The following is a 23,216-nucleotide window of genomic DNA, read 5'->3' as shown; positions in this document are numbered from 1 at the left end:
ATTCAAATTATGAATTAATTTTCTGAATTAAATTATTGTTGGTAATATACTGATTAAAGGGATAACCACAAACCTGTCTTTTTTTCAATTTCTCCTTTTATACTTCCTCTTTTTTTTCTCTATACAGCATAATAATTCGTAGTTTAATGCATCAAAGCAATTGAGCCGTTTGAGAGCTGGCTCTCTTTAATGAGTTGAGCCGAAAAAGACGGTTCTCTAAAAAGGGACGGACTTCCTTTTACTACATAGCTACCACATGAAATCAGAGGCGGCAGACGCATGCGCACAGTAGCATCAAGCCGCTGGCTTCGTTTGCAACGAAAAAAAACCATACTGAGATAGAGGCTACCGCGGCGAACTCGTTTGACTTGATTGATTTGCCGTTTCGTGATAGTCGGTGTATACCAGATGGTACCCATAATTGACAAATTTGCGTTTTTTTGCACAGATTTTCTTGTACGTCGTGCAATGCATAATAAACGTACTTTGTACGGCAAAAACTTACAGGTTGACCGGTATGCTTTTATAAAGCACAGGTTTTTCAGTACAGTAATTTAAGTTCAATATAGCAGACAAAATTAAAAAACAAAGTGAAATTTGAGGAGTGTCATGAAGTTTATAGGATTTATAAAAAAGTTTTGGGTTGATTTGACTGTTCATCTGCTCATGCATCTGCTCATCTTGGTTTTTCTTGGCCTGCCTTTCCAGCTTTGACTAAATCTGTGCGCGTGCGCTTCCATTTCCTTATTGTGTTTCTCACAGTGGAAACTGACAACTGAAATTTCTGAGCTAGCTTTTGGTATTCTTCCCCTAAACCAGGCATGTCAAACGTGGGTGGCCATAACTTTCCAAGTTTGTCAAAAAAAGAAGCATGTCTCTAGGTCATTTCAATCAAAAGTTATCATTCAAATAAAAATACAAACCAATTGCTCTCTCCGGTCATTGGAGGGCAGTGTTAAGTTTGTGTAGTGTGGTGAGTCGGTTCAATTGGTAAAATAAACCAGCTAACAAATTAAATGCCAAACATGGATTCCTCCCCCATTTTGAATAAATGTGTTGTGTTAGGAAAATTTCCCTTGTCATCTGTGATTGTAATATGTAGGGTAGGTTACTAATGTAGACTGCATGGTTGGGTGGGTTACTTAAAAAATGTAATCTGATAAGTTTCTAGTTAGCTCTGGAAATATGTAATCAATAACGTAATTCGAATACTATGATTTTAAAGTAATGTAATTGGTTTATTTTCGATTACTTTCAGATTACTCCATTACCAAATATACTTGTAAAATACAAAAAAAAATGATAGAATTACTAAATTTTGCAAAACATAAATGAACTATATAACATTGAAAAAGAACTGCAGGAAACCAGGGTTTGGTAGTTGCTTGTAGTTCTTCAAACAATGCTCAAATTTTAACCACGTAGCATAGTTTATTAGGAAAAAAAATAAACCTCTTTCACACAGCAGACGACATATGCTCTGTTTTAGTTTACATTAAGAGGACATTAAGAACGCAATATTGTTTTAAAAACACCAAGTGTTTTTACTTGTTTGAAGTGGGGATGCAAAACCTGTTGAAAGTTTTCAGATCTACTAGTCTAAGTAAAACATTCTCACAACATCACAACACAGTGATCAACGAGTGGGTTTTGAAAAACAATTAACTGAGAAATACAAAAAAAGTCAAGTCATGTTTATTTGTATAGCCCTTAATCACAAGGAGTCTCAAAGGGCTGCACATGCCACAAATTATTGTAAACCACAGACTATTATTACACCATCACCTGATCTAAAACCTGCATGAGGGCAAGGAAAAACTCAACATGAAGAAAATGAAGAAACCTTGAGAAGGTACCGCATTTACTAAATGTACCTTTGTTGTACTAAATGCAACTTTGTGGCCTAACACCCTCATGAAGCTGCAGTCATGCGCCAATTAAAAAAAAGACAAAAAGAGTGCTACATTGAATGAGAAACAAAATACTGACAAAAATAAAAGTGCTTTTACCTGCAACACACTTTGACAAACATGCAGTGGTGATTAATTGCAAGTCTGTACAATCTGCATAACAGATACAGCTCCCGGCGTCGTGTGTAAACCTTATCTCTCTCTCTTTCGTGTCAGCGATTGAAATTGCGACACAATTTGTCTATCGACGCATTATGTATAAGAACTATACGTTTTAAATTGTAATCCTGCAAAGTAATCCCTATTTTACTTAATGTACCTTTAATTTGAATATGTCGTTATTTCTGTAACTGTAAAGGAATACAGTAACGTAACGACGTTGTATTTCACATACATGTATTCCATTACGTACTCCCCAACCCTGGTAGGTTGAATGACATAATACTGAAAACCAAAGCTAATAATTTGCAGTTGACATTCTTTTACGGATCTAACCTCCCTGAGAACAGAAAGTCTCGATCCATTCAAAGAAGATGCAAAGAGGAGAACAATTTGCAACTAGCCACCTTAAATACCCTTCCTCATGATTGTCTTCATCTTCTTACAGTATGTCTAGGGCCAACTCACAAAACAAATATGGACTTATTCTTAACGAGAAACCAATTAATCTCATTCGAAGGATCAAAGTTTATTATCTTGATGACAGGCGTCAGTTGTAGTGGACAACGAGATATTTGCAAAAAAAGGCAGATGACTTACAAAATCACATGCGACAACACCACACCGACTGCCATTCGTTTATTAGAGAAACCGGACGACCTTCATCCAGTCCTGCGCCCTGAAACGTGATCATTGATGATTTGATTTCCAGGGCCTAAACTGATTTATGTCTCCTCAACACGCTGACTTATCTATGTTCTCATCACGCCAATGGCTTCTAAGCATTATTTGATGTTGTATATGATGCATCTTTAGCATTCAAGTCTCACTCGCTGTCTTTTTCCCCACTCTGCTCCTCTTCTTGTTATTGCTGATGCAAAGACAGTGAAGAGGTAATGGAGACAGGGAGCTCCATCTTATTTTGTCTTTTAAGTGTGTAATCATTCACCACTAGCTTCTACCTGCACACAGCTGAGCCCTGTATCTGATGATAGCCTTAATTCAGGCATCTGATCCTTTTTCCTACTATTTCCTTCTCTAGCCACTTATGTTAGCCACTTGGCTGCAGGCTATGGATGTGTTTTAGTGTCACTATCCTTTAACATCTGGTCATGCAAGTGAACGTTGCTGAGTCCCGTGATTCCCGCAGCGTCCACTTTTTTCACACAGTTCCATTCTCAAGCAATTCATGTTAGCAACTTCGGGCCATGGTTTGCCACTATTGTTACTTCTTCTCCCGCTAGCCGCTAAAGCTACCCGAGCACCCCAGCTCTGTCCAACTCCAGCTATTCACTCTTTTCAGCCGATCCGGGCCTATCCAGCTATTTTTGCCTGTTGTTTTTTTCTGTTATCACTTGCAGGGATTCGTACCAGTTTTCATGTCCTGTCGCTTGCAAGAAATCATCTTTTTTTCACACAAAGACATATGGAATTGGAGTCCTGTGATTTACATATAGTCCATTTTTCCACTGTTTTCTTCTCTCGTCACGATTGTTATACACCTGGCATATACTTTCAAAATTAATGACTCACTTAAAACCAAATCCAAAGTTCTCCCCAAAAATGGAACATAAATCATATTAGTATGTTGTGGTGGTTATAATGAAGAACAAACTTGATATAAAATTAAATAATTCTTCATGCACTTTTATACTATAGAAGTCTTCAGCCGGACTTTCCATCCCGCTGTGCGCCTTTCAGGGGACGGTGTCCCTGCAAGCGCCCACTGGGAAGACCCTCTCTCTGTCTACCTACGAGGTCAGCAGCGAAGGACAAAAAATCTCCCCCAACAAGGCCAAGAGGGTATGCACGAGTCTCTTAATTTACATTTGGAATCTATATGTTCTCCATTCATCCAAATCACTTATTATTTATTTTTTCTAAATTTGTTTGAAGTTGTTGATCATGTAAAATTTTCTTTCATTGCATTTAGGCCTGGGCAATGGGTATTTGCTTTTTTTTTGCCCCTTATTTTGAAAATGTTTTTATACTTTGAAAATAAAAACTAAGGAAAAAGGAAAACAAAAGAAAAATCAGGAAAATAAAAGAAACAGGAATGGCAGACGGAAAAATAGGATGAAACATGTGAAAAATTGGGGAAAAGTAAAAATAAAGAAAAAAGAAAAAAGAGGAGGGAAAAAGAAAGAGAAAATAAAGATAATCATATTTATTTAAAATTTAAAAATATATCTATTGAATCAGAGAATGAGAGGGAGAGAAAAGGAGAGAGGGTGGGACAAAGAAATAGAGACAGGGAGAAAGAGAGAGTGCAATAAAAGAGAGTGAGAGAGAGAGAATGTGAGAAACAACAGAGATAAAAAGATAAATAGTGAGAGAGGGGGAAGGAAAGAGAGAGAAAAAGAAATCCAAAGAGAGAATGAGAGAAGGATAGAAAGAGAGGAGAGAAAGCGAGAAGGGGGGAAAGAGGAGGGGGAGGAAAAGAGAGAGAAAAGAGAGAGAAAAGGAAAAAAAGGAAGAGAGAGGAAAAAAAGGTACAAAAACACAGAGAAAAAGAGAGACAGAGAGTGAGAGGAAAAGAGAGGACAAGAGAGAGAGGGAAAGAGAAAGAAATACATGTACAACACCTGGCTTTGGCAACATCAAGTGGACATATTTTAACCTCCAGCTCGTTTTTCACTTGCGCTTCCCTCAGCGCTGTCTTGCGGACCGGATTCAATCCCTTAGCGGGCCTAATTCGGCCCACGGGCCGACTGTTTGACACCCCTGGTTTAAATCATATGAAAATCATAAAAAATATTTAAAGAAATCATATTAATGTTTTACTGTGTATTGTTTTGTTTGGACGCAATTAACAAATGATTATCAAATGTCAAGTCAAGTCATATTTATTTGTATAGCGCTTTAAAAAGTCTCAGAAGGCTGCACAGAGCACAACAACAAAGGAAATAACTAGTAAAATATAACACAAGCTATATAAAATATTTGCACAGCACAATTTAGAGGATAAGCTGCTCCCAACAAAACATGATCAATGCAACCTTTTATCCTGTGATGGAATCGCACAGCATTTTCTTTCTGTGCTTGAAGTGCTGACACGACCACATAAATTGCCCAGAATATCCATGCAAAAATGAGCTCTTCACACAAGCTGCTGCTCCGCTTTTTGGGCTGCCAAGAGACCTTCCACAAAAGGAACTAGGTGTGACTGGTCAAATATTATCTCTGTGAAAATTTGCATGAACAAGCTTTTGGATTTTAGGGCGGGGTCCATTTGCCATTTCAATAATGACATTGCTGTTTATAGTATTCCAGTATAATTAAATCAGTTGTCAGGCGGGACGGAAGGAAAACTGAGATCACTTGCTCTCGTTTCTTGGTTTTTATTGGAAGGAAGGAATGACAAGACGTGAATCTTCGATCCGTTGTTTGACGGATTGTCGAGACTTGACAGGCAGGTGAAGGCTTGGCGGGAATGGTCGTGGACAGGCGTAGTCGTCGTGTTGTTGGTTGGGGCTAGAGAAGAAGAGCGTCGTTGTGTTCGGAAGAGAGATCAGGAGTTGGGCGGGCAGGGCAGGTCGTAGGCAAATTCGGAAACGGGTCGGCAACGGAGATCAAGTAGAAAAACAGGAGACAGGCAAAGAGTCGGAGGTACGGGCTTTCTGAGCAGATGGCAACAGATCGCATAGTACAATCAGATAAAAGTGTTACCGGAAGCTGGGGATTTAAATGTACAGGGTGCGCCAATCAGCTGTCCTGGCTGTTGGCGCCAAATCCTGAACACAGGTGTTCCCGATCCGGGTGATTGTGACATCAGTAAAACATCACTTTTGAATTTTCTGTACCGCCGTGTATTTTAGTGAATTTTGGAAATGTGACCCAACACTGGTGAGCTACAAAAAACGTTTTCTTTATTTTATCCCAATTATAAATACATATACCGGTAAGTATATATTAAAATGACAAAAACATTTGTATTCATCCTATAATCTACATTACTTTGTTTAAAATAAATTAAAATATTTCTGATATATTTGTTTAAAATATAAACTATTTATATTAATTTATAAGAAAAATATATTAACTAATATATGTGTATATTACTAAGTTTTTTTAAATGATAAAAAAAAATCCAATAAAATGTTCTCTTTTATTTCTGTTTATTTAATATACATCCTAAATAATTGCAAATTTTGAAAATTATAATTCACGGGCCACTCGGCCAGCATGAATCAGAAATGGTGTAAATGTATAACAACAACTAATTCACTATGATTAACTCCTTTAGACGTCAATGACATTGAACTTATCCAAGGCTATAGACTTAATTTGCCTGGTTTGGCAGTGTAGGAGTTATGAGGGAAAAGCACAAAAAATGCTAGATATTGATGTTTATCTATTTTTAAACAATGTACGCACAGTATGTTGTAATCAATGACAATAAAAATAGTTCTATTTTGTCCTATTCTAATATTGGTCAAAATTTGGGGTCAGGAAGCTGTCAACAGGACATTCTGTTATTACCTATATTAAATGTTCATGGTCGTGTATTGTAGGGCAGCACGGCAGCGCAGTGGTTAGCGCGTGTGCGGCACAGTTCTGAGGTCATGGGATCAAACTTCCCTGTGTGAAGTTTGCATGTTCACCCCATGCTTGCGTGGGTTTCCTCTGGGCACTCCGCTTTCCTCACACATTCCAAAAACATGCGTCAGGTTAATTGGCTGGTGAATGAGAGAATGAGTTGTCTGTCTTTGTGTGCACTGCTACTGGCTGGCTACTAGTACAGGGTGTCCAATGCCCACTGCCCGAAGGTGGCTGTGATGGGCTCCAGCAGCCCTGCGACCCTACTGAGGATAAGCGGTGCAGATAATAGATGGATGGATGGGCTGTGCATTGTCTGTTGATGCCCTGGCAACATTCATCACAGCCTGGTCATCCCGGTTTACCTCATGTGTTTTCCCTTCTCCAGGATTCTTTATTTACCTCAGGATGAGGTTTTTGACTTTTTGTTGGCCTCGTGTAGGTTTCAGATCAGGGGATGATGTTATGAAGGTCCATGCAGCTCTTTGATACTTTTTGTGATTAGCGATATACAAATAAACATGACATGACTTAATATTCTGTCCTACAGGTGGAGGTGTACCGCTCAAAATCTGTTGGCCACGAGCCAAGTGTAGAAGGCAAAACAGGTGGCCAACCAATTGATGTAAGCATCAATGATATCAGCATGGGACTGGACATCGGAATGGGAACCGGGGTGGGAGACACCAACGTGAAAATCCACCTGGAAGTCCTTGAGATCTGCGACAATGAGGAAGCCATGGACAGCGTATCAATCGTGTCCAACATCAGTCAGTCCTCAACTCACGCCCGTTCGCCGTCTTTACGTTACTCGCGCCGGGAAAACCGCTTCGTCTCTTGCGATTTGGGTGAAACGGCCTCTTACTCGCTTCTCATCCCTACTGGTGGAAACCCCGAGGCGGAGGCCATCAACATCACCATCCCCGACACGGTGGAGGCCCATCGGCAGAACAGTCGCCGACAGACGCAAAGCAGCGTGGGATACCAGGAGGAAATTCAGCTGCTCAACGAGGCTTATAGAAAACAAGCTGGAAATGGGGAGGATTAAAACTCTTCAGTAAGCTCAAGACAGCTGTTAGTGTTCTTTTCTACTAATGGAGAGACATAGGTAGTGCAGTGTTTCACATAGATAACTTTCCTATTGGAATACAGTATTCCATTGATTTTCACGGTTAATGCTTTCCATAACCAGCCCTACAAAGGGAATTTCTGCAAGATAGGAACCACATACAGTAATACCTTGGTTCACAGATCCTTAACTGTCAGGGTCGTCAGAGCACCACCTTTTTTGATGTGTCTTGGGCAAATACCGCCTGGCGGCGCCCACCCCTCTCCAGGCTTTTTTGGGTGAGGATTTTCTCCCTATTTTGTGCCGAAATTTTGAGTATCACATTGAAACCTTGGTATTCAAAATCAAAGAAAGCCTGTTTCAGCCAATGAATTGAATCTCAAAGTGCAGTATAAAAGATGTCAATGTACAATAGGAAAAAAAAATAATTCCCACCCATCAACCTGAAACACCAAGTTCACAGACACACACAATGGTTTAAATGAAATAAAAACAACATTATTAATAATAAAAATATAAAATAAATACAATTATGGCAAGGCACGGATTAACCATGTGAAGAAAGAGATGTGAGGGAGGCTCATCCACACTGATAAGGATGGCAGCAGAAGGCCTCAGGAAATCCTTTTGGGATCAGTGTTCGAAAACCAAATTGTTTTTGAGTATCAAAACAATTTTTTTATAGGGAGTAATGGCATAATTTTTATGTGTTCCTACCTATTCAAAAATAAACACAATTTGAATAAAACGTATACCTAAACACCCATAAATATAATAAGATGTTAATATTAATAAGATGTATTTAAACGGTAGCAGTACGGCGTACTGGCGTAGTGGTTAGCGCGTGTGCGACACAGTTCTGGTGTCATGAGATTTAACCTGACTGGTCATTGTGCTATATAAATGCAGCCTATTTACCATTTAAAGTGACGATGTAATAATAATAATAATAATTTCCTTTGTATTGTCATTCTTTGTAACAATGTACCTCTGCCAAGTACGTATTTATCCGTGAAATCTAATAAGAGAAAAAAGTCCACAATGCAACGAGTATGAGAAAGCTGAAATGGAAATGTTAAGGGAATACTGTACCTAAAACATTTTATCTGGTCCAGAAGTTAGGGTCAACTCATTAGCACCCATCTCCTGTTTGTTCCACCTACCAAGATACACGGATAGTCCAGCTAGGTAGCATGTCACGTGTCCACCCCGAGGCCTGCGCAAAGTTTTTGGACAAGCCCTGAAGACATAGCGAGGAGGCCTCTGGAAATTATTTATTATACATGCACTGGATGTCTCACCCTGAAGCAATTGTTGAGGACCATGGTTGGGTACGAACATTAATAGCTTATTTGAGAGCCTGGACAATTTATTTGTCAGTTTCTGATCCATTCATCGATCACCCATCTCTATTACTAACGTTTATGATCTAAGGGGACAGATCTTCGCTCCAACCACTTTGTTTAATACTTAATTTTAGAGCATTGCTGTAACCCATTCGCTTTACTTTTGGTGAGACAATATTGCAGTTTTCACAGTTCTACAGACCTTTAATCTGGGAATTGTTATTGATAAGTAAATTGATTGGGAGAGCTGGAGCTTTTCCATCTGGCTCAACAGCATCGATTAACTTGTCGTTCTTTCCATTTAAAGTAACAATCAATGCAGAAACATTTTTGATTGCCTGTCCTGTTGAGGATCATGGGTGAGTTGAATTCGATCCCATTATCTGTGAGCTAAAAAGAGTTTCTCATAATATATCCCATCATATATTTTTTATCTGTGCTTCTTAATGATTTTCTGTCACGTCCCCCCTGGAAAGAAGAAATCCTCTCGCGCCCCTCATCTTTTTTTAACTGATCGCAAGATATTGGTGGGGACAAGAGACCGATTGCTCGATATTGGTTGGTAACACTTCACCTCCGTTCATTCCAAAGTTATGCCTTTTTTCACATTTTTGTGGGGAAAAGCGCTAACGTCTTATCAGCGTGATTGGGTTGTAACGTCTTTGGGTGCTGCCAAAAATGTTTACATAGCAAGCACACCTGTCTTTGCCGGTTCCCTCCGTGGTTACAGTGAAAGTTTCAAAAGAAAAAAATCCCCAAAGTCAGACCGCTCCCACTTTTTTTTTTGTGAGGTACTCCTTGTGAAATATTTTACATTTTTTAAGTAATCATTTTGAAAACTTTTTGATCTCTTTTATATCACCTTTAACTATTCAGTCGTAAAAATATATGACAAAAATAATTCTATCAATAAAAGTTGAAATAATTGTTTTTAGTGTAAATTGTTTTAATGTCCTATTTTAAATTTTGATTATTTAAGTTAATTTTCAAGTATTATATTATTAAAATGATTTTTTTAAACGTTAAATAAATGCAGCGAAAAAGAGAAAACATTTTTGCAAAATTTTGATTTGCTTTTTTGCCTATTATTCTTTTTCTAACTTAAATTTATTTCAACCAATTATTATTTTTAGTGCAATAATCAAAATCTGATGAAAATTTACAATAATATACAATTATGGTTTTGCGATTTTTCTTGTTATTTTTTTTTCCATCCCACAATTTATTAATCACATCGACCCTCATTAATTTCTTTAGTTTTTTTTTGTTTTTTGTTTTTTTAAATGCTCGACCCATACAAAGTAATTGACTGCCATACTCTTCACATTTATTTTGAAAGCATAAGTTACCTTGGGATTGGATGCAGGACTTCTTGACTGTCTTGTGTTTTGCAAAAGACAATTTAGGATTGATGAATACAAATTTGGCCGTTTTAGATACATGATAGTATTTAGCAAAAAATGGGGTTGGACATAGTTTAAGGGTAAAAATAAGGTCACACGATTGATGTCACCAATGACCGGGCTGCTAGGAGATGGGTCATCTAACCCCGTGATTCTGACTCATCATTCGGACTCATCTCTGTTAGTTTTTGTTTTATATACAGTGCCCTGAAAAGTTTCCCCTCGTTCTTGATTCCTGTTCTTTTTGCTTATTTATAACTCAAAAAGATTTCATATCCTATAACCAATTTTAATATCACACAGAAACAACCCAAGGAAATACAAAATGCAGTTTTGAAATGTGGATTCCATTTATTAAGGCACAAAAAAAAATCAAAACCTATCTGGCCCTGATCAAAAAACGTATTGCCCCCTTGAAACTAATGGTGAGTTTGGCCACCTTTGGCAGCGATATCAAAAATCAAACGTTCATGATAGTTGGTAATGAGCCCTGTGGATAAATCTTGGCCCTCTCTTGTTTGCAAAATTGTTTCAAATTTGCCATTTTGACGGGTTTTCTTGCATTGACTGACTGTTTGACTGGATTTAAATTTCAGACTTTGACTTGGCCAGTCCAAAACCTTTTTGATTTTATGAGCCATTCAGAGGTAGACTTGCTGGCGTGTTTTCAGATTGTTGTCCAGCTGCATGATCCAAGAGTGCTTGAGTTTGAGGGTATGAAATGATGGCCGGACGTTCTTCTTCAGGATCTTCTGGTAAACACAATAATTCATGATTCTGTCAACCACAGCCTGGTCCTCATGCAGCAAAGCAGCCCAGTTAAGGTCAGTGTTTATGACTTCACTATAAGAAAGACACTGGCCAACAATGGCATGCAGGGGAGAGTTCCCAGGCAAAAAAAAACCTTGCTCTTACAAAAGAACACAATGAGTCGTCTCAAATATGCCAAAAAGATTCTTAATTATATTCAAGAGCTTTGGAGAAACGTTCTGTTGACTCATAGATAAAAAAAATATATATTTTTTTTAAATTGTGCATCCCATTACATCTGGCGTAAAAATGGCACAGAATTTGACAAAAAAACATGATGCCAACAGTAAACAATGGTGGTGGCAGTGTGATGATCTAGGGATGCTTTGCTGCTTCAGGATCTGGAGTGGCCAAGTCAAAGTCCAGATCTAAATCCTATTGAGATGCTGTGGTTTGACCTTAAACGGACAGCTCATGCTAGAAAACCGTCCAATATGGTGGATTTGAAACCATTTTGCAAAAAAGAGATGGCCAAAATTCCTTCACAGCGTTGTGAAAGACTAACTACTAATTATCGTAAACAATGGATTCCTCTCATCACTGCCAAAGGTGGGCCAACTCGCTGGTAGGTTTAGGGAGCAATTACCTTTTCACATTGGACCACATAGGTTTTTTAGTGCCTTAGTAAATGGATTCAACATTTCAAATCTGCATTTAATATTTCCTTGAGTTGCCTCTATGTGATTAAAACTTGTATGATAATCTGAAACCTTTGTGAGTGATTAATATGCAATGAACACAGGAAATCGAGACGAAGGCAAATACGTTTTCCCGGCATTGTACACACACACACACATATATATATATATATATATATATATATATATATATATATAAAACATTTTTTTTATTCTTTTAAAGTCACCTCAACCAACGGGTCATCACTGATGATGATAATAGTTTTGGATGAGGCTGGCACAGGTGTTTTAAATATATTTTTCTCTTGCTCACTGCGGCGTATCTATTTTAATGATGCTGTGTTTCTAGTCGCAAGTGTTCCACATCCATTATGTATTTTTCTCTCTGTGTTTTCTTTTTTTGCACGATGAAGAAACTGCTTCGCAAACAAGAATTAGTTGCATTATTTAAGGGGATTCTTCCAGTGTTTCTGTGTGTTATAGTTTGTATTTTTCCCCCTGCTGACATGAATGTATGGTACAGTGCCTCCAATCAGAAGAACAATTAAAATCTCTCTTCTGCTCTAATCAGTAAGACAGCTTGAGTTTTGCATGAATGTATGCAAATTGTGCGGAAATACACATTTGGGATTTAGAAATATTTTGTGTGTTTTAACCCCAATTTGAATTCTTATAATGCTGGGGTTGCATTTGTCAGAACCCAATTTGCCTTCACCAGATAATAGGGACACACAGAATTTTTCGTCATTTCAGTGAAAATTACTCAACCATAAAATATTCATGGTTAAATAATAGATAGCTCATGTATTTTTGTTTGTTATCTAAATCCCAAAAAGTTTTTTTAATTAAGCTTTGTTTTAACCACTAAGAGGTGCTAAATAATATACACTGTCCCTTCAAAATAACAGGGTTTTTTTTATCTTAGAGAAATATTTTGGTTTTCCACTTTCCAGTATTTGGGTCAAGCATTATTTTTTCATTTTATATTGTGCCCATTAAGAAAGTCAGGGCTAAAAAGGCAAGGCAAGTTTATTTGTATAGCACAATTCATACACAAGGCAATTCAAAGTACTTTACAGAAATGGCAAAGAGACAGGTTGAAAACACACAATTACAGTTAAAACATAGAAGAAAAGACATTGAAAATTTAAAATGTGTTTTTTAAAATGCATTAAAACCACAGATAAAACATAATAAAATCAATGAATTAAAATGAAGTAAAAGTGAAGAGTGCAGATAGAACCCTTTCAGTTGTATGCACAGTTGAACAGAGCTGTTTTCAGCCTGGACTTAAACACTGTCAGAGTAGACGCCTGTCTGACGTCATCAGGAAGACTATGCCAGAGTTTAGCTGCATGGAACTGAAACGCAGCTTCACCCTGTTTAGTCCTGGCTCCGGGCACCAGCAGAAGGCCTGTCCCTGAGGTTCTCAGGGTCCGAGATGGTTTATATAGGACCAACATGTCACAGATGTACTTTGGTGCTAGACCATGAAGAGACTTATACACCAGCAGAGCTGTTTTAAAGTCTATTCTCTGAGCGACAGAAAGCCAGTGCAGAGACATGAGCACAGGACTAATATGGTCGTACTTCCTGGTTCTAGTCAGGACCCGAGCAGCAGCGTTCTGGATGTTCTGCAGCTGTCTAACAGCTCGTTTAGAAAGTCCAGTCAGAAGGCCGTTACAGTAGTCTAACCTGCACGAGATAAATGCATGAATACGTTTCTCTAAGTCTGGTTTAGACAGTAAAATAATACATACACTTTCTATATTTTCTATCTTTTTCTTCTTTTTTTCTGTTTTGGTATTTTATTTTGGCATTGCTCTTTCTGGGTTTTGGTCTACTATTACATATATTCAATTTTGGCCCCAAATTTTTATTTCAGGGCCTCCCTACTAACAGTGACTCGCAGTCCCAGGGGAGAAAGGTGAAGCTGTGGCTCACCTGTCATTGTGGAAATATAATATTAACATTTTATTAAAAGCTTATATTTATTTTGTGTTAGTTCTTTCTCATTTAACTTCACAATCCTTGGATTAAAAAAAAGCGTAATTTCCACATTTCATGAATACTGTTATTGCAATTAATATGCAACATACTACCGTGCTAAGCGTCTGCAGATGCAGAGTGAGGCACGCAATTCTTTTGCCTCATGGCAGAGGGCGATAATAAAACCAATTATTCTTATTTCCTGCACTCCTCACAGGACAAGTTAACAGCATGTCAAGCCATTCGGTTATTTTTTTCTTGTCTGGAAAATGAAATAAAATTGTCTTTTTTGCTATTGATATCAATGTTGTAGAATATTGTATGCAATGAAATTAGACATGGCACTCCAGGGTAAAGCATGCAATAAAGGCTTTGAGAAGAAAAAATATAAGACTATATATATATATATATATATATCACATAGTCATTATTAATGAGTTGAGATAAGGTACCGTAAGTCAATAAAAAAAATATCTATACTACAGTTTATTGCCTTACTGCTCAGCCAATCAAGTCAAGTTTTTTGTACAGCCCTAATTCACAAAAGGTCTCAAAGGACTGTACAAACTGCAGACTATTATTACAATATTCTCTGAACTAAAAACTATATGAGGGCAAGGAAAAACTCAAAACCTCAGCATGAGGAAATTAATAGAACCGGTAGAAGGGGCCGCACATGAGGTAATCCCCTTTCCACGATGACCAGGCTGCAATTGATGATGCTAAAGCATCAATAAACAATACAAAGATATCATCATGAAATATAGGTCATTCATAAGCTCTACAATATAACGTGTTTTAAGACTAGATTCAACACCGCCACAAATGATAAGGAGGTTGTAGATTAATTTGTTTGTAAATCTGACCGTGCCCAACCAGACACCGACCACACTGCATGTATCTACAAACTACATAATGAAAAATACAAACGTGTCTGTGCATGAAAAAAGATGAAACATCCCAGACTGTTTTCTACATCTAATTACGTGGTATTTTCCGATAGAGCACATCCGCCTCACATAGATTATCTTTAATGCCGTTACTTGCCAAATTCTCTATTATCATTCGGCAAACAGGATCTCACCATAGGGAACATGCTACTTCATGCTATAGAATGTTGATGTTAAATATTCATTACAAGGAAAGTATATACGACAACCTTGGGGCGCGAGGCACTGTCAAAGGGGGTGCAGCCACGTTTTACTTCTGGGAACTTTTTTAAAATTTGAACCTTCCGAAGAATCAAGTACAATAGCACTTTAACTTAAAATAAGGAGCAGTGGCGCGCTCATTTACATTGTTTTGATGACATTTAACCTTCACGCCGTGTATATAGCAGAGTGTATAAGAATGGAGTATAAAGTGTAGATACGAATTGGAGCAGACCCTCAAGTGACCCCATTATAGATAATAAACCAGATGAAGAGACTTCTTTTACAGGCGCAAGAGGATTTTCTTCTTCCGAGGGGGGCGTGACAGCATATAATTGAGAAGCACTTAGTAAGTACCAGAAAACGTTAGGACACACTCGCCGAATTGTGCTTTTTAGACATGTATACAAACGCTCCCCAACTTATGAACGAGATTTCGGACGATCGTAAGTTGAATTTGTTCGTAAGTTGCTTCAGTGCTATACTTTATATGGAATGTATCTTTAAGGTTTATATAAGTATGTGTAAGCTTTGTATAAGTAACCTTTATTGTTTTGAAACTGAAAAATAAACGTTTCATAAAATAACATGCTCTATAACCTAACAAAGCAGGCTGTATGATAAAGATTGTTGTAGCATCAGTTATGCATTTCATTAGATGAGCGTTTTGGCCATTTAGGGGTGCAAAGTATTGAATCACAAAGGGCTAAGCCATAAATCTTGATGACATTTTGGATGCGTTAGCAACAGGCCATGAAAACTGTTCTGAAACATACGTATACCCTTGGTCTTCAAAATCAGAGAATACTGATCCTTTTCGTGAGCTCTTTTTGTTACTTTTTTGTTCATTATAGTAATTATTTTGCATTACCTTAAGTATATGTTGCACATACGGTATAGGCTGGTTATCTGTTGATCCCTGTTGGGAAGTACTATTTGTTATATTTTGTTCATTCAGCAATAAATATTTTTGTGTCACATTAACGTTACCTAATATATACATAAAACAGAATTGTTGTGTAACTTAAAATGTTGACTGGGCGGTTATGGACTATGCACATAAATCATTAGTAACATAAAATATTACACAGTACACCCAAGTGTATCAGTAAGTGTGTCCTTAAGTATTTCTGATAGTTTTCCCCTGACCATCTTAGACAACCAAAATGATGGCTTTTAGTTTTGGTCTGCCACCCCAAGATCATATTGGCCTCATCTCGCCACCAATATGAAACATTTCTGGAGATGCTGCTACATATAGAGAAATATATACATGGCTTTTCTTTACTGCAATTCACTTACCCTGTCGCAGTTTTAGGTATGCGTTAGGCGAGCATTTTTCCCACGACACGTGCGGGGGGATGGTAGTGGGGAATTCCAGTATAAGTCATACCTGTCAACCTGTACGTACAAAATTACATTTATTATGCATTTTAAGATGTGTACGACATACAAAGAAATCTTTACGGAAAAAAGCAAATTTGTCAATGATGGGTACCATTTGGTATACACCGACTATCACAAAATGGCAAATCAATCAAGTCAGAGTTCGCCACAGTAGCCTGTATCTCTGTATCGTTTTTTTTTCGTTGCAAACGAAGCGAGCGGTTTGATGCTACTGTGCGCATGCGTCTGCCGCTTTGGATTTCATGTGGTAGTTTGTGTAGTGAAAGGAAGTCCGTCTGTTTTTAGAGAACCGGCTTTTTTGGCTTAACTCATTAAAGAGAGCCAGCTCTCAAACTGCTCACTTGCTTTGATACATTATATTACGAATTATTATGTTGTATAAAGAAGTTAAGAAAAAAGGAAGTATAAAAGGAGAAAATGAAAAAAGACAGGTTTGTGGTTATCCCTTTAATCGGTATATTACCAACAAAAATTTAATGGAGAAAATTAATTAATAATTTGAATAAGAAAATTCTACTTAATCATATTTGCATGTATTTATTCCTTCTACAGTGAACGTCCAAGCTACTTAATTTTTGAACTTTTTTTTAATAATAAACCTCATTCATGTCGAGCAATCTCACAACAAAATGTTAATTAACAATATACGGGTATATGATATAACGAAACACATGTACAATATAACATGTTAAACTACATAAATAAACACGTTTGGATAAAAAAATATGGTGTTAGATTATTTTTTATTTTGTAAGGGAAAATACGACAGTTTGTAAGGGCATGGAGCCCTGGAGGTTGACCGTTTTATCCTTTGACATGTAGACCTATTACGGCGCTTACGTATTTTCAATTGTCGACTACTTGTGACGTAATACATGTGCGACACACCGGGGTAAAAGCAAACTCGCTTTTAACTGATGGCAGCTCGTGTATATGCTTGTTTTCGAACGATATATTTAACCACACTATCTCAGTCTTTAGTAAACTTCGAGTCAAATTAGGCTTGGTATTATTGTTGGTCTCTTCTTCTTTTAGAGGATTGCTTAGCGCTAAATGCTAATGCTAACACTGTTTGCTTTCAGCTGTTTTGATAAGTTCTGTCTTTTTGTGCCGACGTTGCCAGCATTGCTTGCGGCAACATGAGTTCGAAGTATGGGCGAGGTGGACGAGGCGGAAGAGGAGGCAATAGCTGGCGTGGCAGTCGGGGGTATCGGGATGGTAGCGGAGAGCGAAGTCACCGGGGAGGGGGCCGTTCCGACCAGGACAACAGTGGTGGTCGCCATCCACCTCATTTAAAGGGCCGGGAGATTGGCATGTGGTATGCAATATCTGTAGCTGTGAAGAAGCAACAAGCTGATCGGAGATCGGTATGTTTACAGTTATCTTGTAATCTCATTGTGATTACGGTCTGTCTAGATGTGCACGAACTGTAGCTCGACTTTCTCAATCATTTACTCAAGTGTTGGATAGTTTTCCCTACATGCACTTAATTTACTCTTCATGTGTGCAGCGTGCCGCGGTCCAAATGGATGAGGGCAGAGAGAAGAACATTATTAAGCTCCTCGACTCAGTCCAGAATGAGCAGCGAGGTCAGGGGAGAACGAACAGAGACCCGAAAGGCTCGACGACAGACAGCTGGAGTGCACCTCCCAGTAAAAGTGGCCACTGGTGAGCCGTTTAAACCTGAAACTCTATTTTTCATTATGACAACAATATTAAATAATGTAGACCTTTACCGTTAATTAGTAAAAAACATTAAACAGTTACTATAGGTCATTAGATCCCAGGATACAACATTAATCCGTTTTGAGGTAGGGATTGCAATGTGAAATCGTTGTACACGAGGGGATAGAGACTCGGCGTGGTTTAAACACTGGTACAGCAGTTAAAACATTAAAACAAGAAAATTGTATTGTTTAAGTACTAATATGTAAAATATGTGCATAGAATTGAATACTGTAATATGCCTTTTGGTGTGACTTGAGCTGGACGAGTGGATTAGCGGGTGGATGCAAAAGGCAGAAGAAGATGGGTGACAGTGAATTAAAAGTCAATAAACCGTATCCGGGGTTCCACTGTATTAATATTTTAGTGTTGTATAAAGGTCTGGGATTGGGTGCAATTGGGCATAAACACAGCAACTACTGTCAGTTACTGATGTATTAAATAAAATTAAATAACGCGTCGCTAACGCAGCCCTCAATGTGCTTTGTGCAGCTACTTTGACGGAGACCCTCCTGAAGAAGAAAAACAGAAAATAAAATCAGAAGAAGAAGAGAGAACACACAAGAAATGGTAAACATTGGATTTTCAAGTTTTTTTTTCTCTATCACTGAGAGATTTTCAATGCAGATTTGGGTTTGCTGTCATTTTGTTCTTGACTACAAACAGGAATATAATGGCAAATGTAACTATCCTCCTGTGTATCATTTGATTATGGTTCTATGTGCTGATCATTGGTGCAATTAGGTACAAGTACATTACATTATTCCCTTGACTCTTGCAGTTAATCCATTCCAAAACCTTCCTGCTCTTCTTGAATGTGTAAGCTTGGTACACAATTTAGAAGCGGCTGAATTCGTCTAAGACTAACATGCTTAGTCAAAGTTCGCATCCAAGCTTCACTTTAATTCAAAACATAGTAAAACTGGAGGGCACGACAGAAAATTATTGCGAAGCACTGATTTAACTAGACTGAACTAATAGGGCTCTCAATGTGACGTCACTTACTGTCTGAGAGTTTCCTGTCAAGTCACATTTATTTATATAGCCCTTAATCACAAAAATGTCTCAAAGGACTGCACAGGATTACAATTACCTGATCTTAAAGCAACATGCGGGCAAGGAAAAACTCAAAACCTCAGCGTGAGGAAAAAAAAGAAACCTTGAGAAGGGGCCTCACAAGTGGTAATCCCCCTTCCAGGATGACCAGGGTGAAATAGATTTAAAATTTAGCATTACAGTACACAAACATGGTAAACACTAGGTAACATGTTGAAAATGTGTCCGGAAAGTGCATGACAGCAACAACGCCCCCAGCCTGTGAACTAGTCCAGAAAGTCCATGACAGCCACGACACAGTTTCCCATCTCTGCCAGCTGGTCAATGCAGGCGTTAACACGCTTCGGGTCAGACGCTTGTCCGCTGACTCATCTCGAATTGTCCTTCTCCTCCGTATCACCACCAGGCTGGCAGTCTGAAAAAGACAGGACAATACAAATTATGAGTTGGGCATCAAACATAAGCTCTGGAATAGAAGTGTGTCTTAAGTCTAGATTCGGCTGGGACTTGACTCGCCTTCACTCCCCGCAGCCGCTTTCTTTCCTGCTCGTCGACCGTTCGGCTTTTGGTTGACTCTGCGGCGTCGAATCGTCTCTTCGCTCGTTTGAGTGTGCTTCGTCAAGAGCGAGTCGCCATAACGCCAAAAGCGTGTCGCCACAACGTTAAAGATCGGCCATTGTTGACGCTGGCAAACATGGCGGCGCTACTTGTATAGCGACCAACAGTCGGGGAAACTAAGTCCGGCGAAAATAACAACTTGAGACTCAGAGGGCGATTGGGTGATGCGACCAGCGGACGGTGCCGTAAGAGGAACGTGAAATTTTCAAGATGCCGAGCAGAGATAAAGAACTCGAGGAAATTAAAAAGTCACTCGGCTTTTTAATGGATAAAATGGATATCGTCACCAGACAACAAGACACAATTTTGAGTTTAATGGCAGAAATCAAAGACCTAAAAAACGAAAACATGGAGAAAGAAAAGAGGATTATTGCACTAGAAGGACGCGTAGCAGATCTGGAACAGTATACCAGGATAAACGACATCATTATCACCGGTTTGGACATCAAACCTCGGACCTATGCCAAGGCTGTGGCAAATACAAATATTGCAACAGATGCTGATGAGGATTCAGCTGAGCAACAGGTCATTGCTTTTATGAGTAAAAAAGGCATATCCATCAATGCTGAGGACATAGAAGCATGCCACCCATTAACAAGAGGTGACAACCGACCCAAGGCGACCATCGTAAGGTTTGTTAACAGAAAACGGAAACATGAAATCCTTAAGCAAGGAAAAAAACTAAAAGGGACTAATGTTTATTTAAATGAACACTTAAGCAAAAAAAACTCTGACATTGCAAGACAGGTTCGATTTTTGAGGAAAACGAACAAAATACAAGGAACATGGACTTTAAACTGCAGAGTATACATAAAGTTAAACGGCACTCCGGAACAAGCAAAAATATTATGGGTTCGAGAAATGCAGGAGATGGACAGATTTGCCTGAAGTGTAACAATGGCATCCTGGACTGACAATATGGACACCCTTATTACAGATCACAATAAAAAAATCCATCATAAAATATTAGGCCATGATTTACCGCAACTGAGCATTGTTAATCACACTGACTCCAATAATTCAAGATTAGATGACTTCGATCCTGACCACAAATTCATATCAGCTAGCTCAGACAATTGCAAATATTATACTGGAAATGAATACAATACCTTTGTTAAATCTGAAGACAAATTCTTAATAATACACTTTAACAGTAGAAGTATGTACACAAATTTTGATGACATCACTGAGTACTTACAACAATTTGAGAACCCGTTTAGTGTTATTGCAGTTTCTGAAACGTGGTTCAGTGAGGGAAGGGGTGTAAATTTTGAATTAAATAATTATAATCTGAACTATGTAAATAGAACTAACAAAATAGGAGGTGGAGTAGCTATATATGTGCACAAAAGATTAAAATCGAAAATATTACAAAACATGTCATTTGTCATTGACGATTTACTTGAATGTATTACAATAGAAATTCATCTCATCTCATCTCATCAGCCGTACCGCTTATCCTCATTAGGGTCGCGGGGGGGCTGGAGCCCATCCCAGCCATCTCCGGGCAGTGGGCAGGGGACACCCTGAAATGGTTGCCAGCCAATCGCAAAATGAAAAAAGGAAAAATATCATAGTCAGTTGTGTGTATAGAACACCGGGCTCAAATCTGGAAACCTTCACAAACTGGGCTGAAAAAACATATTCAACAATAAGCGCCAAAACACTATTCATTTGTGGAGATTTCAACATCGATCTAATGAATCCAAACAACCATAAAAACATTGATGACTATATTAATATGATGTACAGTATGAGTTTGTACCCAACTATATTAAGGCCTAGTAGACTCACTTCACACAGTGCAACACTCATTGACAATATATTTACAAATAATATGGAATTTACAAATGTCAGCGGGTTACTGGTTTGTGATATTTCTGATCACCTACCAGTATTTACAGTATATGATGAAAAGGTTACTAGACAAGAATCAATTAAGGATTATGTTTACAAACGAGTTAGAACTGAAGCGACTATTATATCACTGTATGATGACTTAGTTAAACAAAACTGGAATGCTATATATGGTACAGATGATGTGGATGGTGCGTTTGACATATTTTTGGAAATATTCACCAACAAGTACAACAAAAATTGCCCAATGAGACAAATTAATATTAAGAATAAATCTGTAAATCATCCATGGATAACTAAGGGTTTACATAATGCTTGTAAGAAAAAAAACTACTTATATAGAAAATTTATTAAACTAAGAACTAAGGAAGCCGAAACCCGGTATAAAACGTATAAAAACAAATTGACAGGAATATTAAGAGCAAGCAAGAAATTATACTATACCAATTTATTACATCATAACAAAAGTAATATCAAAGGTATTTGGGATATATTAAATAGTATAATAAAAGGAAAGAATGTAAGCAATGCATATCCAAACTATTTTATTAATAAGAACAGTGAAAAATATAATTTAAATCAAGTTGTGGAGAATTTCAATAGTTATTTTGTAAATGTTGGACCAGAGCTTGCTGCAAATATCCCAGAGTGCAGTGGTAAACAATTTGAGTCACTAATAAAAATGAACTCCAAGACCATGTTTTTATCTGGGGTTACGGAATCAGAAATCTTAGACGTGGTTAACAACTGTAAAAACAAAACGTCTATGGATTGTTTTGACATCGATATGGTACTAATTAAGCAAATTATAAACAGCATTGTGAAACCATTGACCTACATCTGTAATCTATCATTTCTAACAGGCACATTTCCAAATCAAATGAAAATAGCAAAAGTTATACCAATATACAAAAATGGGAACAAGCACATTTTTACAAACTATAGACCGGTATCTCTGCTTCCTCAGTTCTCTAAAATATTAGAGAGACTTTACAATAATAGACTGGAACAATTTGTAGATAAACATAAATTGATTAATGAAAGTCAATATGGTTTTAGAGCAAACAGATCAGCAACAATGGCAATTATTGATGCAGTAGAAGAAATCACCCACAGTATAGAAAAGAAGAGATACGCAGTCGGGGTATTTATTGACTTAAAAAAAGCATTTGATACCATTAATCATAATATACTATTAAAAAAACTGGAAAGATATGGCATCAGGGGAGTGGCTTTGAAATGGATTCAAAGTTATTTGACGGGGAGGAAGCAATATGTAAAAATGGGAGAGTTTTCATCTGAATATTTGGACATCTGTTGTGGAGTACCACAGGGTTCTATCCTGGGACCAAAGCTATTTAATTTATATATTAACGATATTTTTAATGTTTCAAAACTATTGAAAATAGTAGTATTTGCAGATGACACTAACATTTTCTATTCAAATGATAACTATATGGATTTGGTAACCTGTATTAATCGTGAACTAATTAACCTAAAAGTATGGATGGATATAAATAAATTATCTTTAAATTTAAA

The 23,216-nt window shown here is 37.7% G+C and overlaps 2 protein-coding genes across 2 annotated transcripts in view; both read left to right on the top strand.

Moving 5' to 3' along the window:
• Nucleotides 1-9,299, top strand: part of LOC148357615 (putative G protein-coupled receptor 149) — a 32,960-nt gene extending 23,661 nt beyond the window's left edge. Inside the window, exons 4-5 of the mRNA XM_088346353.1 lie at nt 3,729-3,872; nt 7,159-9,299. Of these exons, the coding sequence (XP_088202479.1) occupies nt 3,729-3,872; nt 7,159-7,656 (642 nt within the window). The 3' untranslated portion in view covers nt 7,657-9,299. The remainder of the gene's footprint in view (nt 1-3,728; nt 3,873-7,158) is intronic.
• A 7,979-nt stretch (nt 9,300-17,278) lies between these two features.
• dhx36 (DEAH (Asp-Glu-Ala-His) box polypeptide 36) overlaps nt 17,279-23,216 on the top strand; it is a 53,926-nt gene continuing 47,988 nt past the window's right edge. The window contains exons 1-3 of the mRNA XM_088345261.1: nt 17,279-17,788; nt 17,932-18,089; nt 18,639-18,716. Coding sequence (XP_088201387.1) covers nt 17,561-17,788; nt 17,932-18,089; nt 18,639-18,716 — 464 coding nt within the window. The 5' untranslated portion in view covers nt 17,279-17,560. The remainder of the gene's footprint in view (nt 17,789-17,931; nt 18,090-18,638; nt 18,717-23,216) is intronic.

This window comes from Urocampus carinirostris, chromosome 10 (genome assembly GCF_059441175.1).
Source record: "Urocampus carinirostris isolate Australia breed hairy pipefish chromosome 10, RoL_Ucar_1.0, whole genome shotgun sequence".
Taxonomy (NCBI): domain Eukaryota; kingdom Metazoa; phylum Chordata; class Actinopteri; order Syngnathiformes; family Syngnathidae; genus Urocampus; species Urocampus carinirostris.
The sequence above is the reverse complement of the archived record's forward strand: the minus strand, read 5'-3'. Positions and strand labels throughout refer to the sequence as shown.